Source organism: Poecilia latipinna, unplaced genomic scaffold (assembly GCF_001443285.1).
Source record: "Poecilia latipinna isolate Pla-1442-1.1 unplaced genomic scaffold, P_latipinna-1.0 Scaffold862, whole genome shotgun sequence".
Classification (NCBI taxonomy): domain Eukaryota; kingdom Metazoa; phylum Chordata; class Actinopteri; order Cyprinodontiformes; family Poeciliidae; genus Poecilia; species Poecilia latipinna.
This window is the reverse complement of record NW_015113478.1, coordinates 192,741-209,416: the sequence shown is the minus strand read 5'-3', so window position 1 is coordinate 209,416 and position 16,676 is coordinate 192,741. Positions and strand designations below refer to the sequence as shown.

The 16,676-nt window shown below is 41.1% G+C and overlaps 1 protein-coding gene across 3 annotated transcripts in view; it reads right to left on the bottom strand.

Annotated features, from left to right (window-relative positions):
- ankfn1a (ankyrin repeat and fibronectin type III domain containing 1a) overlaps positions 1-16,676 on the bottom strand; it is a 93,461-nt gene that overhangs the window by 42,184 nt on the left and 34,601 nt on the right. For all 3 annotated transcript variants that reach the window (XM_015048154.1, XM_015048156.1, XM_015048153.1), the window contains exon 7: positions 3,268-3,393. In XM_015048154.1, coding sequence (XP_014903640.1) covers positions 3,268-3,393 — 126 coding nt within the window. The remainder of the gene's footprint in view (positions 1-3,267; positions 3,394-16,676) is intronic.

Here is a 16,676-nt window from a genome sequence, read left to right as displayed (position 1 = left end):
TTTTTTTTTTACTGCAGATAAACCAGGTCCACACCAATCAATAGAAAAGTTCATGAACAGATGTCTATCAACTGCCTGGCTTTGCCTTTAGAGAGAGAGGTGTTCTAAAATTAGATATTCAAAGAAAAAGTGAAGGGCGGTGAATAGAAAACTTCATATTTAAAAAAAAATGCCTGAAAGGCTTCAGATCCATTTGTGTGATTCGTGCTGAGGAACAAATAATTCAGCCTTGAGATGTTCCAGCCTTTGGGAGATATTAGAAAAAGTATAACTCCAGAGAAGATGTTGTGATAACTGTAAAAGCAGAGAAATCTACAAAATATAAGGTGACAAGAAGGATCACAGACAATAACCTAATCAATCCACCCAACCGTCAATCAGTCAATCAATCTGAACTAATCCAATCCAGCCTGGTGAAGGTCAAATACATCTTTATTGTTTTCTTCTTCTCTGTTAAACATAGTCCACAAACCAGTGCCATTTTCTTAGATTTAAACTGTTTAAACTACTTTGAATAATCAGCTGAGTTCACTACTATTTGATAACTAGGATGTATGGATGATTGGACTGAAATGATTTTGTTGGAAAGTGCCTGGAGACGACATTTGTTGGCACCATGCAAATAAACTGAACTGAACTGCTTCTTCCCAGTCGGCCATGTTTGTTTACGTTGACGTTACATAGGAGTTTTGCGAGATTTCCCATCGGACGTCTGAAATGTTGGTGAGTAAGACCGGTTTGTGCGTAGCGCGTTACCCCACACACATTGTAGGTCCGAACCTGTTACACATAAGACTTTCTAACGTCACGTGAGCGCTCTCTCTGGTTTTGAAAAACAGTCCACAATTTGAAAATCTTGCCACGTGAACGAAGTGTATAACATGGTAAAAGATAACCTTCTGTGTGCGATGGTGACTTTTCCTGCCCCTTTCCCCCTCATGCTTGGTGTCAGCCTCCACAAATACAACCAGGCCTTCCTCTAAGTTTCTGGGTTTAATGATTCACGTTGCAGCGTCTTTATAGCGGCTGCTCGTTCTCAGAAAACAGCTGTGCAGTCAGGATATAAAGACGTGTCCTCACAAGACGAGGAATAACCAGACCCCACACACACACACACACACACACACACACACACTGCAGATCCCTCTGATTGGTTCTTTGTGTGCTCACCTAAAGCGCAGCTCAGGTCAGCAGTTTAACCTATTCCCCGAATCAAACCGGGAGGTAACCATGGCAGCAGATGAGTAGGGTTAAGTGGGCTATTGGCTCAGGCTGAATAAGGGCACAAAAAAAAAATCTGTGCTCCTGTGAATAATTTAAACACAGGAGCATAACAACAGCCAACAATCACCCACTGACACCAAGGACATATGGGACTGCAGCATATACACCGAGTTCTCCCTCCAATTTGAGATACACTTGCAGTGTAGCGTTTCCCACCTGGAATTTCAACATGGAAAAGTCTGGACACCGCAATGGAAACATCTCAGCAGCAGCAACTACATCCACAATAAAAACAATTTTAAATAAATAAAATAAAAATAAAAATCCAGCTTCATTGCAAAACCTCATGCTTTGCCACCAGTCTTCTGTGTTTTCAGTGTTCAGACATCTGTGAATCAGGACAATCCTGATTGAGTGTAACTGGACTTAAATCTTTAGTAATAGCTTTCAAAAATGACACGAACCAGACATCTACAGCAAATAATTCTGAAATTTCTGTAAAAAACATGAAAAGAAAAAACACAAAAAACCCAGCTCTTTGAGGACATCCAGTCAGCTATTTGACCAACGATTACAGATACGATGGCAAACTGTTTTATTTAGCTTGTTTGTTCAGCTGAACATCCTGGCTTTGTAAAACGTAACTCAAATTAAACTGCAATCTTGTAATTACCGATGCATCTTTTTTTTTTTTTTGTCCAGGTCAAACACAGAGAAACAAATCACTACATGAAAGAAAACAAAAAACATCCTAGTGAATTATTTGTTACAGCTCCTCTGACTTTTCTTGAACTCTTTGCGGACTGTACCAAAGCTAACGTATTAGCCGCCCAAATGTGGAATTGTTTGGTCATTTTTAAGTTTTTGTCCAGAAAATTCCAGTTGGATTGACATCTTGAATGGTTTGTCGGCCATGTTGTTCCGTGTTTCCTGAAGTCGGAGTGCTCTGATTGGATGAGAGAAGGTCCAGCTGTGTATTTCCTGTAGATGTCCTGACCTCCATCTGCCCTGCTTCTGTACCTAAACTGTTCTGATCTGTGGCTGTGATTTCACTTTTCACCTACGATGTTTAACACCAACAAGTACTCCGGCACCATTTCTATGCCTTTTCTCATGACTTTCATCTAAACTATCCACGTTCCATAACTTGTTTCTAATCAGACCTCTGGATCTTTGTTCAGGTGTTTATGTTTTTTTATGTTGTTGTTGTTATTTGGCCCTATTTCCTGTCAGCTCCCTCAGAGTTCCTCCAGAATCGTGTCTGTTCAGTCATCCTTAGGCTCTGTTATTGTTCAATCTCCATTTTCGGAAGATTGCTTCAAATCTTGATGCTCCGATGCCTTCCTTGGTCCGTTGGACGTTCCCACGTTGCAGCTTGAACATTTAGTGTAGCTCACGCTAGCTGGGAATATCCAACTTATTTTTTTTCCTTTACACCCAGTGCAGATTTACCTTCTTTAGATATTTCCAGCTGCATGTATCTGTCTGATTGGCTTGATGTTTCCCGTGAACATCTTGTTAGACTGGTGTTAGCATTCGTTTCAGAAATTCAGCTTAATTCTTTCCTTCAAAAGTTATTCAAGGTGATTTTTTTTTAACGAAGCGAGAACGTTCAGCTGCTGATTCAAAGTTTAGAGTCCTGTTGACCGAATCTCCATCAGGGAGACAAAATCCCCATATTTTCCTTCACCAGGACTTCCATAACATGTCACATGGCTTCTGCACCTGAAAATAAACTCTAAGAAACAGCTGCATTTTATTTTAACAGTGGATATTCCATCACCACACGCAGAACACTGTGTTCTTTGTCTGATTGCTCACATTGAAATGATGCAGAGATGACAAATAGAAAAGGTTGTGCTGCTGACGCTCCGGTTCCCTTCAAATGTAAATCACCGGAGTGCACCACAGCGGACAAAAAGCTACGTCTCCACAAGTGAGGATGAACTTCCTCGCCGCCAGCGCGGCAACAGAAGTTTGCACTCTGAGCAGCAAATGTGTGTGTGTGTGTGTTTGTGTGCGCATCAGTGTGCGTACGCTCACCTGTCCAGGCTGAGCGAGGATCGATAGATTCCTGTGGGGTACAGGGGCTTCAGGTCTCGGATCAGAGCATCTCCTGCTGTCCTCTGGTTCCACCGCTGAGCCAAGCGGGAGATCTTACTGTCCGACCTGACGCACAGAAACAGGGGAAGAGACGGGAATCAAATTCCGACGGCTTCCGCCCTCCTTGCATTCACTTCCCCAGACAGAAAGGAAGAAAGCTGAGACCTGACAGGGTTCTTTCAGATTCCTAAGGGGAAAAAAAAATGTTTAAAGAATCTCCCGCCAGAGACACTAAAGGATGAATTCAGATCTCAACAAGTGTCTTTGCGTAACAGGTGCAACCCGCGCTTCTGACAGACTGCTGCAGCTAACCTCCCCCGCCCCCTGCCCAAAAAAACACCAGCGGACTTGATCCTCTGAGGGTCCTACGGCAGACCTCACCGATGGTGTTTTAGCTCCACACACACACACACATACACCTGCTCACTCAGAACTCAGTTTGCAGAATCGGACCGATCCCGGCTTGAATCCTCTCCAACTTCCTCCCATACTCACTGTAGGAACCAGCAGGAGGATGAGCAGCAGATTTATCCCAGCGCTCCAGCCTCCTCTGCTGGGTTAAACCTCTCAGACTGATGCCTCCCGGCTGGTCCCCCGACGCTCCGGATCATCTCTGCAGGAGGAGAGGAGTCTCTAAAGCGGGTCCGGGGCGGGAGCGAGCGCTATCTATTTGCTCCTCGCTTTGGAGCTCTGGCTCAAACACCTGTTCGCCGGCGGGTGCATCGGCACGCACACACACACGCCCGCCCGTGCACGCACGCACACTTTCACACACACTCTCGCAGGGAGGGGAGCGAGTGAGATGGAGGAGGGGCGGCGGAGTGAAAAGGCACCGAACAAAAGGGGAAGAGCGAGGGGAGGTGATGGTGAGAGGAGGTGAGATCACCGATGCTCCAGAGGAAGGAGAGAGGAACGCCGCAGCAGGAAAGACAAATAAGGGGAAAAAAAGAAAAAAAAAAAAACAGACTGATGTTACAGTAAAAAGGAGCAGAGCTGCGGAAACAATGAAATCTCTGAGGCTTGATTTATTTATTGTAAGACGAGAGTATCTTCAGACAGTAAGATGTGAAACAAATAAAGTTGCAGCTGAACATGCTTAGGAAAATACGAGGTGCCGTGTGTGAAGTTACAGGAAAAAAAAGTAAAATTCTGAATAGGGTAAAAAAAAAAAAAAGTATGATACATGAAATAAAATAAAAAAAACATTACTTCAGAGACAACTTTCCTGCAAGCAGTGGAGATTATGCTTTTGCTATGTTTTTTAGTTTGACAACTAAATATACTGCAAAAAAAAAATAAAGGGAACATTTCACTTTAATTTTGTGTGTGGCTCCAAATCCAGGCCTCCATTGGTTAATAAATTTGATTTCCATTGATGATTTTTGTGTGATTTTGTTGTCAGCACATTCAACTTTGTACAGAACAAAGTATTCAATGAGAATATTTCATTCATTCAGATCTAGGATGTGTTATTTGAGTGTTCCCTTTATTTTTTTGAGCAGTGTATTTAGCTCAGACTTAAAGATTTAGTTGGGAACTAAAAAGTTTGTTCTCAAACGAAATATTCAGCTTTCAAATTAAATATTTTGTCAACATGACAAATATTTAGTTCAAATCTAAATATTAAAACTAGTTATTTTAACTAGTTTTAAAACTAGTTAAAAGTTTTAAAACTTTACCCATAAGCTAAATATTTAGCTTCTGCTAAATATTTAGTTTTCAAATTAAATATTTAGCATTCTAACTAAATATGCAATTTGAAATCTGAATATTTAGTGTGAAAACTAAACATTTAGCTCAGATTTAACTACTTAGTTTGGAACTAAATATTCTGTTTACAAATGAAACATGTAGCGTTCTAAATCATTTGGAAGCTAAACATTTTTTTAATTAATTATTTTAAAAAAATATTGAAATATTTTTTTCAATTAGATATTTAGTTTGGAACCGAAGGTATTTTTAAATGTATGAAAAACATGGCAAACATATGACTTTGATAAATGAACTCCCATCTTTTTTCTCTGAGAGTGCTGTCAATCTTTTACTGTGTAACTTTACTAATTGTAACCAACACAGGAAAACACCAAAAGTAATACTTAAAAAGAAGAAGAAAAAGACAACAAAAAAGTTTTTTTCTTTGGAAGAAACAGGCTTTTCTGCAGGTTTAGGTGATCCGTTTGAAGAGATGGAGATAATCTAGGAGAGCTTTCTCCAGTTTCTGAGGATTCAGACCTTTCCCTCTTCCTGGGAATGTTTACACCAAGGTTTTGGAGAAGAAACGCTGACCGGTACAGTACAGAGAGTGACTCTTAGGCACCCTGTAAGGAGTACTAGAGTCGACTACAAATGACTATCAGCAAAAAAAAAGAAAAAAACAGAAGAGCTTTTACAAAACAGAGCTTTTCGCCACTGCTACAGGTTGGACTTTCTCGTAACGGCTTAGCGTCTCTGATCACGACGCTGTTGTAAAAGGCGTCAAGTCCTGGAAAGGAGAGCGTCTGGTTTTGTTGAAATGACTCAAAGAACTGGGGAGATGGATGTCTGCTTGTCCTGCTCGAGATGTTGCCTCTACAATCTGATCCTGGATAAGTGGAAGATAAATGGGACAAAGTGACACTTGAACCGCTTCGACAATAGCTTCAAAACGTCTCGAGGATCACACTGGACCAACTTTCTCTGGGAGGTGATGCAGCGAGAAACATGAGAACGGACGGGTAACATGAAAAAGAACAAGAAAAAAAGCACGTATAACACATGAAAATTGCGTTTGCTCAAACTTATTTGTATTCGGTGGAGAAAAAGCTGGTTTTAGGTTGTTTTTTTGGAGCAAACGAACACGAAGCCTCACATCCCAACATCAGACTCCTCCTTCTTCCTAATGATGTCTGCACCGCTATGATCGTTAGCTTTTAACCAAACAAAAAACAAAAAAGAAAACACAGACACCAATTTATACCGCTCACAGGACACCAGACTTTGTTGCTGTGATTCAGAGCAAATGAGCAGAAATTCCTTTTAAAAAAAGCAGCTTTGTTCCTGCAGCTTTTCACACGCCCTTCACAACAAACTCACTCATCTTTTCAAGGTTCTCAGAAAAGAGGATTTTATTCATATTTGAGATTTTTTTTTTAAATGAACCTAATCAACAAATAGACATGTTGTTCTTTTTTTTTAGAGAACATGTAAATTGGTCGTGTTTGTCCGGTTAAGAGTCCGAAGTTCTCTCAGGTCTCAGCTGCTGGGTGTCAGACTGTCCCGTCCTTCAGACTGAGAATAAAACACCTCCAAGCAGCAGCAGCTTCTAATGATGTCCCTCTCACCTTCACGTGTTTCTGAGCAGAAATCTCGTCTCATTCAGCTCCTGGAACTTTTGGTGCGCAAGGACTCGAAACATTTGGTCAAAATCGCAACTCTTAATTCCAATTTTTATGCAGCCACCATCGATCCTATACAACCTAATTATGTCTGGATCTAGTTGACAGAAAGTCGCTTTCTCCACGCAAGACTCGGCGTCGCTTGAAAACAAAACCAACCACCGAATTTCATAGAGGATGACAGAGTCCCTCAGAATAAAATTCTCCTTTAGTCGTTTATGAATCAGCTTGGTATAATAACGTGTTTTATATCAAGCGACGAGACGGCAGCTGTGATGCGTCTGGCGGTCTTTTATAATACGTTTTATTTTACTAACAGGCTTTTACGGACATGCCTTGTAAAGCCGAAAAAGCCAATCCGGATCATCCGGAAGCTTTTCTTGTCATCCAGAACTTCAGCACACATTCCTGAAAAACTCCTGTTTACGAAACCCACAGTTCTGTCCTGAAAGACGCGCTTCATTTGTTAAAAATAAATAAACAAAATCTTGAAAACCTTTACCAAATATCTCTTGTTGAATGTGAAATGTCTAAAATCTTTCATCCACCCTCTGTAAAGTAAAATGAGTCATCAGACCCTCGGAAGAACAAAAATGAAAACATATTTTAGCCTGTTAGAGGTTTTTTTTTTTTAATAACCGGAAAGTTCAAATTTATGAATAGAATAATTTCAATGCATCTCCATTAATGCAGATTCCTCCCAACAAAAATACTCTGCAGTATCTACAAAGGTTTGTCTTAGCTATGAAGAATCATGCCTGAGCGGAGTGAATAAATAACAGCATGAATGAATGGGAACGGCCTGCTTTGACAAACACCAAATAGATCTACAGAACTATGTATGTTTCATTTATTTATTTTCTTTTTGCTTTTAAAAAGCAAAAAAACCGCTCAGAAAAAATCATTTTTCTGAGTGGGAGGAATGTAATAGAAAAGTAATCAGGCAAATGAGTGAATTTTTTACGAACCAGGAAATGCATTCAGAAGTGATTACACCAGAGGCATCTGATGCCGAAAAGTGTGATTTGACTTGATTGAATAGTGAATGACGCAAAGGTTAAAGGTCAATAAGGTTAAAAACTAATAACCAATCAGGAGCCTGCAGGGCAGAAGCGTTAGTTCAGCTTACTTTACTGACACCGGATCTGACCCCACTGACAAAGTTTTTACCTCTGTTCCACGAAGGCTACGGTTTTGAACAGTGATGCGGTTTCGCACCTGCGCCGTGTTCACATGGCTGCTGCGTTTTACGGAGCCGACCCGGAACAGGTCAGCCAACCCTGCAGCAGGTCCTGCAGGAGGCCGTCGGACAGCAGAGACTGTCTTTGTGTTCATTTATGAGGCCTGGAAGCTGGACGGGAGTCTGTTGGTGCATCTGTCCGTCTTATCTGCGGCTCCAGCTGCTTCGTGTAACGAAGACAGGATTGGATTATCGAAGGTTTAGCTCCATTTACTGATGTGATGGGGTTTTTTTTTAAAGCACAGGATGATATCTGTGAGTGACATCATGTAAACTGATGATTTAATTATTAACTAGAATGATTGCAACAAACTCTGGAGTTTGAAGATGTCTTAGGATGTTCCAAAATGTCTAAACTTCACCTTTACTATAATTAATTTACACAGTATTGCAGCTGCATCACCCGTCTTTGTAGCAAAGGTCTTTCGATGACTTCATGCCGCCCCAAGTTTAGTATGCAAAATGGCTGCCAAGCATGTGACATAGCAAAAGTTCCAAAAATAAACTATTATTTAGCACATAGCTAGGTCAAATGTTCCTTTAGCGTTGGATTGCATACGCTGTTGATATGCACCTTGCTAACCGTTGTCTTATCACCACAACAAACAGCAAATTCTACATCTCCAACCACAATGTTGACCTTTTAATGATCTCCATTAAAAGCAGCATTTGGCCTGAAAACATTGTCGATATTGTTAAGGATTATTTTCTGGAAGAAGAACGGCGACTGGAAGAGGCGTCGCTTTATTTACAGCGCTTGATTTCTGTTGAATTCTTTCTTCCCTCTAAAAGCCACAAAATGATATTCAATTTACTGCAACACGGCTCATTTCTCCCTCCCCCGACTGTCCAAATACGAGTACATTTCCCTCTGCTGCACCCTGTCCCTACAGTGGAAAACTACCACCGCCGTTGATCTGCAGAGACCTACAGAAGCACTTCGTACAAAAAAAAAAGCTTGGATTTCTGATAGAAAAACATTATCTCCTGTCTCATCTTGCTCTTCTGCTGCTTTTATTATAAATTTTATGAGGCAATTTGGGAGTTAGTGAGCTTTACTTGGTATTCCGCCTCCATAGTGAGGCTGAGACAGCTGGTGGAGGGGCACAAACCATACTTATCTACAAAAAAATAAAAAAATAAAATAAAAAATTGCACACTGTAGCGTACAGATGTGACCCTCCTGGTGTCATTGTTGTGGTAATAATCTGGTATGGTCTTCTAAAGGGTATTTCTGCATCACGATGCAGCACGATTACGCTCTGCTTCTCTGGATGCGGCGTGACCTCACGTGCTCCAAAGAGAAAGTGCGCCTGCTGCATGCAGGACGCGTTTTATGTAAAGTCACGTGTTTATTAAAGTTTATAAAGTAGATGGGTTTTCTTCATTCGTTTCTTTGTTTCATCAGTTTTTATTGTTTTTCCTCCCCTTTCTTGTTCATTCGATGTTCCTTCTCCTACTTCGCCTCAGCTCTAAGCTTTATGGTTTCTGCTAAGAACTGGTTTATGAAAGAGCACAAAATGTTTGCAAATGTTGAGACCTGATCCCGAGTGATGTTTTAATAAAAAAAAAAAAAAAAGGCAGACAACGTGACTGATGCTAAGCGTTTTTGTTGCAGATCGTGGTGAGAGCGAATCGTTAAATCCAGAGTCTCCTCCCTCTCAGATGGTTCTGCTGTCATATCTGCAACCTTCCTGTTTTTTTTTTAAATGTATTTATTTATTTTTTTGCATGGATCTACGGCTGCCGCAGCAGGAACAAAGCCACCAGACAATAGTTCACTTTGACATCACAAACATGGAACAATGAATGCTCTGGCATCCTGCCAGCCTCTGCTCGGATGCAGCCAGTGGCTCATTGGCTGCTGCATTTTGTTTCCATGGTGCCCAAAGCAACAGGTGAGGAGGGAGCAGAAACAGTTAAACGTCCCCTTATAAATATTTACTGATGTTTTTTTTTTTTGTTTTTTTTTTTCATTGTTTGTTCTGCATCTCTGGTTTTCTGGGAACAAACAAGCTGGAAGAATTACTTCAATCATCTCTTGGGCGAGAAGCGCTATTTTTATGAAAACATGCGTCACGTTTTATGTGCCACTAAATGGGACGTTTTGAGACTAGTTTGACACCTGAGGCACGTCTTAACACGTCCAGCTGGCTGAAACATCTGCAGACGGTTAAAAGAGCTGACGGAAAACAAACGGAGGACAGAACGTAATGAGAAAAAGATGGCGGCGGAGAGGCAAAGAAGCCAAAGGAAAATGTTTGCGAAACGGCGTTGATCAATGCAAAACATAAAGAGTTTTATTTCGCTTTGCAGAACCGAATAATATTGGCGTACATTTGTAATACGTGCTGACATTTTATGGTCAAAGAAATAAAAATAAGACAAACTGAAAACTTCAAACTGCGTTTGGGTGGCAAGACGTCAGCGGTGACAGCAGAGAAGCAACAAGAGACGAGTACCAAGACCATTGAAGTAAAATAAATATTCATAACACGGAAACAGGTTGAGACGACATCTACTCTTCCCAAGAGAGGACGTTGCAGCGGGTTCACCCCACAGTAGGATGCCGAAATACTCCGAAAATAAAAAAAATAAAATAAAAGGTCAGGATCTCCATTTGAGGTTCTGTAGGCCTCAGGTGGTTTCAGTGTTAAAGTTCATGACTTGACAATTAAAAAAAAAAAAAGTCTGAAAAAGTTTAGCTTTGTGATGGAGAGGTAGAAGTGCAAACTCACTTTTTTTCCTATATAAGAATATGGCAACTTGGATATGCAAATGAAGCACAAAACTTTCGGAAAGATGTATATCAGAACCAGATTAGAAATGTTTGGCCATAACGCACCGTGTTTGTTTAAAAAAATGAATTAATTAATAAAAAATAAATAAATAAAAAACATCTCATTATGTACAAGTGAAAAATGTCATGAAAGCGTGGGTTGCTTTTAAAGTTTGACCGCTGAAGCCGCTTTGGAGGGAGAGAAGGAACGGTAAGCCACCGCAGCTCGACAATATCAAATTAAATTCATGAGATCGTTCGACCGAATTTATGTTTCTGTGTGAAGTTAAGATACGAGATTGAAACGGATGAGAGTTTAGTTGTTTCGAACGGATCCCCTGAGAATGTGGCCCTGTTTCCCATCGGTGTGCAGTGATCCGGTTCTGTAAGTCGTCGTGTTTGTTTGCAGTCTTCGTACTCGAGGAGTTCTGCAGCAGCACACACACACACACAATGACTAAGAGAATGAATCGCTGCTCTTCAGCTCCTCTCGCCTGTTTGTTTGATCCAATCAGGCGTTCTCGTTGTCACGACTCTGTAGTTCAGCCGGGAACACGCTGCTTTAATGGAGATAGTGTGTGTGTGAGTGTGTGTGTGTGTGTGTGTGCACGTGTGTGCCTGTGCGTGTATGGAGGAGTTTACGAGTGAGTGGGAGTTTTCCTCGGAGGGAGGGTGACAGCGAGGAAATGACTTGCATCAATCACAGAGATGCTTCATCCCCGGCTTCCTGCCATCCCGACGCTCCGAGCTGCAGGAATCTCGGAACGAACCATCAATTGACGGAACTGAAAGAATTCAATATGGCTGCCGATGATGATGATGATGCTGTTGCTGCTGCTGATGAATTCCTGAGTCTCAACTCTTCGGAGCCAATTAGAAACTAATCAAGTCACTTTGTCTCCCCTGAGGAACGCCGCATTCGCACACCCTGAGATCCGCAAACATCAACACGTGTTCATTTGTATATTTATTTATTCATTCATTGAAACACAATTTTTTTTTATCGTTTTAGCACAAAAGGGAGACATTACATTGTAAAACAGCTCAACGTTTCTCAGAAATCCCTCCCACCCCTCACAATAATTATTCTCAACCCTAAACTCCACCCACATAGATCACCTCTAATCTTTATGGCCGCCACATAACACTTTAGTGATGCGAGTCACAACATTAGTTTAGTAGTGCAAATATGTTATTACACTACAAATAAGACGAACAAACTTAAAAGTAACTTTTCAGAAAAATATAGACCCTCTTTTTAAGTAAATAACTCTTCAATATTGAAGAGAAAGTGTTAGTTCTGTTGGCAGATAAATTAACTCATAACACGGGGAAAACGTCTTGTTATAAGTTAAATAATCTGCCAGTGAAGTTAGAACTTTTTCATCAAAATGAAGAAATTGTTCACTTAAAACAAACTTCTTTATCTTGCTAAAAAAGATACTAGTAAGTTAGTTTTGTCTCACTTCAACTTTTCTAAGATATCTGAGACAAGAAAAATACTTGGTACCATTTTGTGTTTTTGCAGTGCATGGATGAGGGGCTAACTTCATCATGAACCTTTTCTGAGGTGTTAAATGTCTGACGACAAAAGCCGAAGTGTTTGGCTGTTGATCCAGCGATGTTAACCCAGGTTGTATTCCAATCGATTTTTCCATTTTTAGCATTCATGTCTTTTTGCCATTCTTTAATGGAATAATCTTGTCATTTCAAATGACCTATCACATTCAAATACAACATTTTCTTCTTTTTATCTGTGTGAGTTTTCTATTAACTCTCCAATTGGGTGTAATATTAGACAGCCTCGTCATTGGAGGATGCATTTGGACACAAGAGATGAGTGTAATCTCAAATTGCGAAATAACGGGACTCCGTAGCGAGCGACCAAATCTTGTTCCGTTTAAATTTTCCAAGCATATTAAAGACGTCCAGAACTCGAACAGCCCGTCGACTTGAACCGACGCTCCTTTTGTCGGGAGATCCAGTCCTCCGATCAGCGCCCCCACAGGCTTTAAAACACTCATTTTTGTTTGATGCATATGATGCCTCAGCAGCAGCAGCAGCCTCAATTTGGAAGCTGAATCAGAGTCGCAGCAGGTAACACAAAACCTTTCAGCTCTGAAGCTTTTAGCGCGGCACATCACGACATGGGAAACTTCCGGGAGCTCCAGAGCGGGTTCTGCTCTTTAACTTTTTACTGAAAAATCATCGTTTTGATGTCAGAGCAGAAGTGGTGCAATGAAGCCTGATAGAGGGTGACAGAAGGAGTACAAGGGTGGAGTTTGAGTCACTAAAGTTTTCTCTCATCAGTCCCTCCAGGACGACGCGACATGTTTGTTGTGATCGTTGAGGCCTAAAATGACTGATTTTAACCTGATCTAACGTCTCCTGACTCTTTGCTCTTTCAATATTGAGGTAAATGTTACTGCTTAGAGTCACACGTGCTTTCATCTCGCATTAGACGCCGTGAAAGAGGAAGTTACATGAGAAGCGGGCTGATGGATTGGTCGAAATTCAGCCATGTTGAAGTGATTGGTCAGAAATGAAGCAAACAACAACAAAAACATGTTAATGAGACTGGAGAGATTTTCAGAAGAGTTACAATGACTGGTGGAAATTGTGCACAAACATTTATGAATAATGACTGAATCTGCATTAATAGCTACAATCGCATCACCACAACTTACTTTAGGGACTCTCTTCTGTCCAAGAAACAAGGTACTTCTGGAGCTCGTTTGTTGGACGTTTATCAGTCAAATATTCCAAACCAGCTTGATTTCTTGTACGTGAACATGTACAGACTGTTCCAAGCCGAAAATGAATCCATCAATTTTTAAAACAGATCAGAATTAATTTAGTGTTTTCTATAAAATGCTTGTTGGGAAGACTTCTGGATCTAAGTTGGTAGCAATCACTTCAGAGTGTCTGATCAGAACACAGGTTTATGTGGACGCGGAACAGATCAGGAAGAGTCCAGTTCAATTTTTGCTCTTTATATATGTTTGCCAGAATGTACATGTACATGAAGCAGGTATTTAGGTACGTGTGTGTGTGTGTGTGGTTAGGTTTATGAACGCACACAGTCATTCGGCTGCTTCTTTGCTGCCTTTTTTTCTTTGTCGGGTTACACCTGTGATGCGTTCAGGGTGTATAGGAAATCTCCTACATAATCATACCCTTTTCTACAATACTTTTGTAGTTTTATTTTTCTTTTGTTTGTTTGTTTTGGTGTTAAGGCAAGTTTAAAGCCACATCAAGACAGAAAATCTTTTTAAGCAAATCATCCTGTTCAATTAAATTCTAAAAACCTTGAGTTGCTTATAATAAAAGAACCTGGGAATTTTTTTTTTTTTTTTCAAGCTGTTTGGTGCACAGAAAACAGACTCTAGCAAGAAGAACTCTGGACAACCTTATGGTATTTAACAAAGGCATCCCTCAAAGCTTAAAATTTGCATACGTTCAGTTTCATTTCATCTAGACAAAACTCACATATGTTTGTCCTAACGCCGCCTGCAGAGGATTTGCAGCTCCATTCTGAAGCAGAACTGGAGCGCATCTACCTGAAACAGCAGGCAGGACTCAAACTAAGCCAAACACTGAGCAGAGGAGGACAAACTGCGGAGTTGGGAGCCGTGTCCCTGTAAATGTGTCACACCATCACTCTGATCCTCACTGTGACTGCAAAAAAAAACAAAAAACGACATGACTCAAGTGCCAAGACGGACAAGTTTTCAGATTTCCTGCAGCGACGAGCAGGGGAAAAAAAACGTGACACTGTAGTTTTTAAGAGTTGCTTTTTTCCCCACTGTAAAAACAAAAAATGATTGCAATGAATTGGAAACAGCAGCAAAGCTCCATTTCCGTTAGATTTTAAAGGACGAGCCTTCAGACGCAAGCATGCACTCTGATGATGAAGCATGATGTCTCAGTACCAGGCAGGTGGCAGCGGGTTTAGCTCAAAGAGCTGCAGCGGTGTGAGGAGGAGAACGAGAGGAGAGGAGAGGAATGAAGGGATGAAAGCTGCAGAGAGAGAGAGAGAGAGAGACTGGGAGTTCTGCACGAGATGAAAGAGACTGAACGTCGCTTTGATGAACGAGTGACTCGAAAACTTCCAGTCACGACTGACGCTGCTCGTTGTTCCTGTGTGAGGCGAGCGAGTTCGTGTTAGGTTCTTTCTAAATACCCTCGCACACCTTTTTTATGCAACCTGAACAGATTTCCCTTCTGACAAAAAAGCAAGGCGAGCTGTTCACCTCAGAAACCATCCAGCTTCGCAGGAAACTGGAGGACTGAGTTAAATGAAAGGAGCTTTGTCTATTAAAAAGGTCTGGAATGTTAAAGATGAGAAAATAAACAAATTTTAATGTTAGGGGTTCATGTCAAATTAATAATGTAGAGTGAGAGCACGGCATTTTGAACAAAATGCTTTTTTAAAAGCTGCAGACCTCCTGGATGTGTTTCAGCAGTTGGGTTTTTCGTTACGGGTTCGACTAATCTGAAAAAAGTTTGTTTCGATAAGCTGAATGGAAGTGTAGGATAGTGAGGAGGCGCATTTATATATTATAGTTTTATCTTTTTAAATAGTCCCAGTAGAGGGACTATGCATTTGTCCCGTTGGATACCATATTGCTAGACGTTACCGCCTCTGCAACAAAGAATCGGCCAATCAAATGTTCCACTATGAAGACTTTGCAGAAAGAAAAAAAAACGCATGTCAATGCAGCAAAACATGTTTTAACTGCTCCCAAATACAATTTTATTACTCATTTCAAATTATCAAAAAATCTGAGGAGCAGCTTTAAAATCCGCAGAAGCATCAATACTCGTTCTGCCGGAGACTCCGATGTCGCAACCGCCCGCCAAAGTCTGAAATCGATGAATACTTGAGACTCCCTCTCGACATGCATGACATTCTGGTGAGAGGAACGTCTGGTTTCTGCTCACGAGCTTATTACCTCTGCGGCCGAAATGGGGACAGGGAAGCATCTGTGTCCTAAGAAAAACAACCGGGCAACTCTTTAGTTCGTCCGGGCAAAGAAGCCGGAGATTCTTGATCGGCCGTTCGGTTGATGCAACTGAGATCCTGTCATGTCTAACATTTAATTTTTATCAAAGCTAAAATATTGACTGTTCTTCCATCTTCTAGATCTTTAATAAAATAGCAGAACAAACCAAATAATTAAACTAACGCTGCATGCATGGCTGAATGTAGCTTCTTCCTTTTTTTGCCCCCTCCTAAATGTACCTCTGGTTTTATTAAAAACTGTAACAAAGTACCACAAATGGGATTATTTCTGTCCTCATTTAGTCATGATTAGGAGTAAGAGCTCCTGTAATCTGATTAAATTCACCTGAAGAATGGTGAATCGACTGTTTCATCCACAATCATCTGCCGATAATCGCGTCCTAACGCACATGGGAGCGTCTCTGGACCTCGCAGGAGACAGATGTGAACTCCCTGCGACTCATCAGCTCCTCCAAACATGCCTTTGTTTCCTCGCCTCCGTTTCCAAGGCAACCGGTAGCCGGAGGCCATTATTGTTAATAGCTACCTCGGGCCCCTAAATGTCTGAGTGTGTGCGAGCTTTAAAGTGCACGCTTAGACTCAAACAAACCCCACGAGGTGAAGTTTGATGTGTTGCGCTCTCCGTGGAAACCGGCATTTATGGAATTACAAAGAAGCATTAGTCGTGTGGGAGCTACAGAATGTTCTGGTTCTGCTGTCACTGTGTTAAAATCCACCTGATTCAGTGCAGGGATGCGATGTGGCGCTGATCTGCTGCTGCCCACTTTGTTCCTGGCTTTCTTTGCGACATGACTCAGTGAGGTCTGTAACACCTGAGTGGAAATGTTGATGTAAGGAACCTGGATTTTTTTTTTTTTTTTTTTTTTTTTTTTAACCTTAATGAAAAACCTTGCAGCTTGTTTAACTTCCTGCTTATTATTAATGATCATT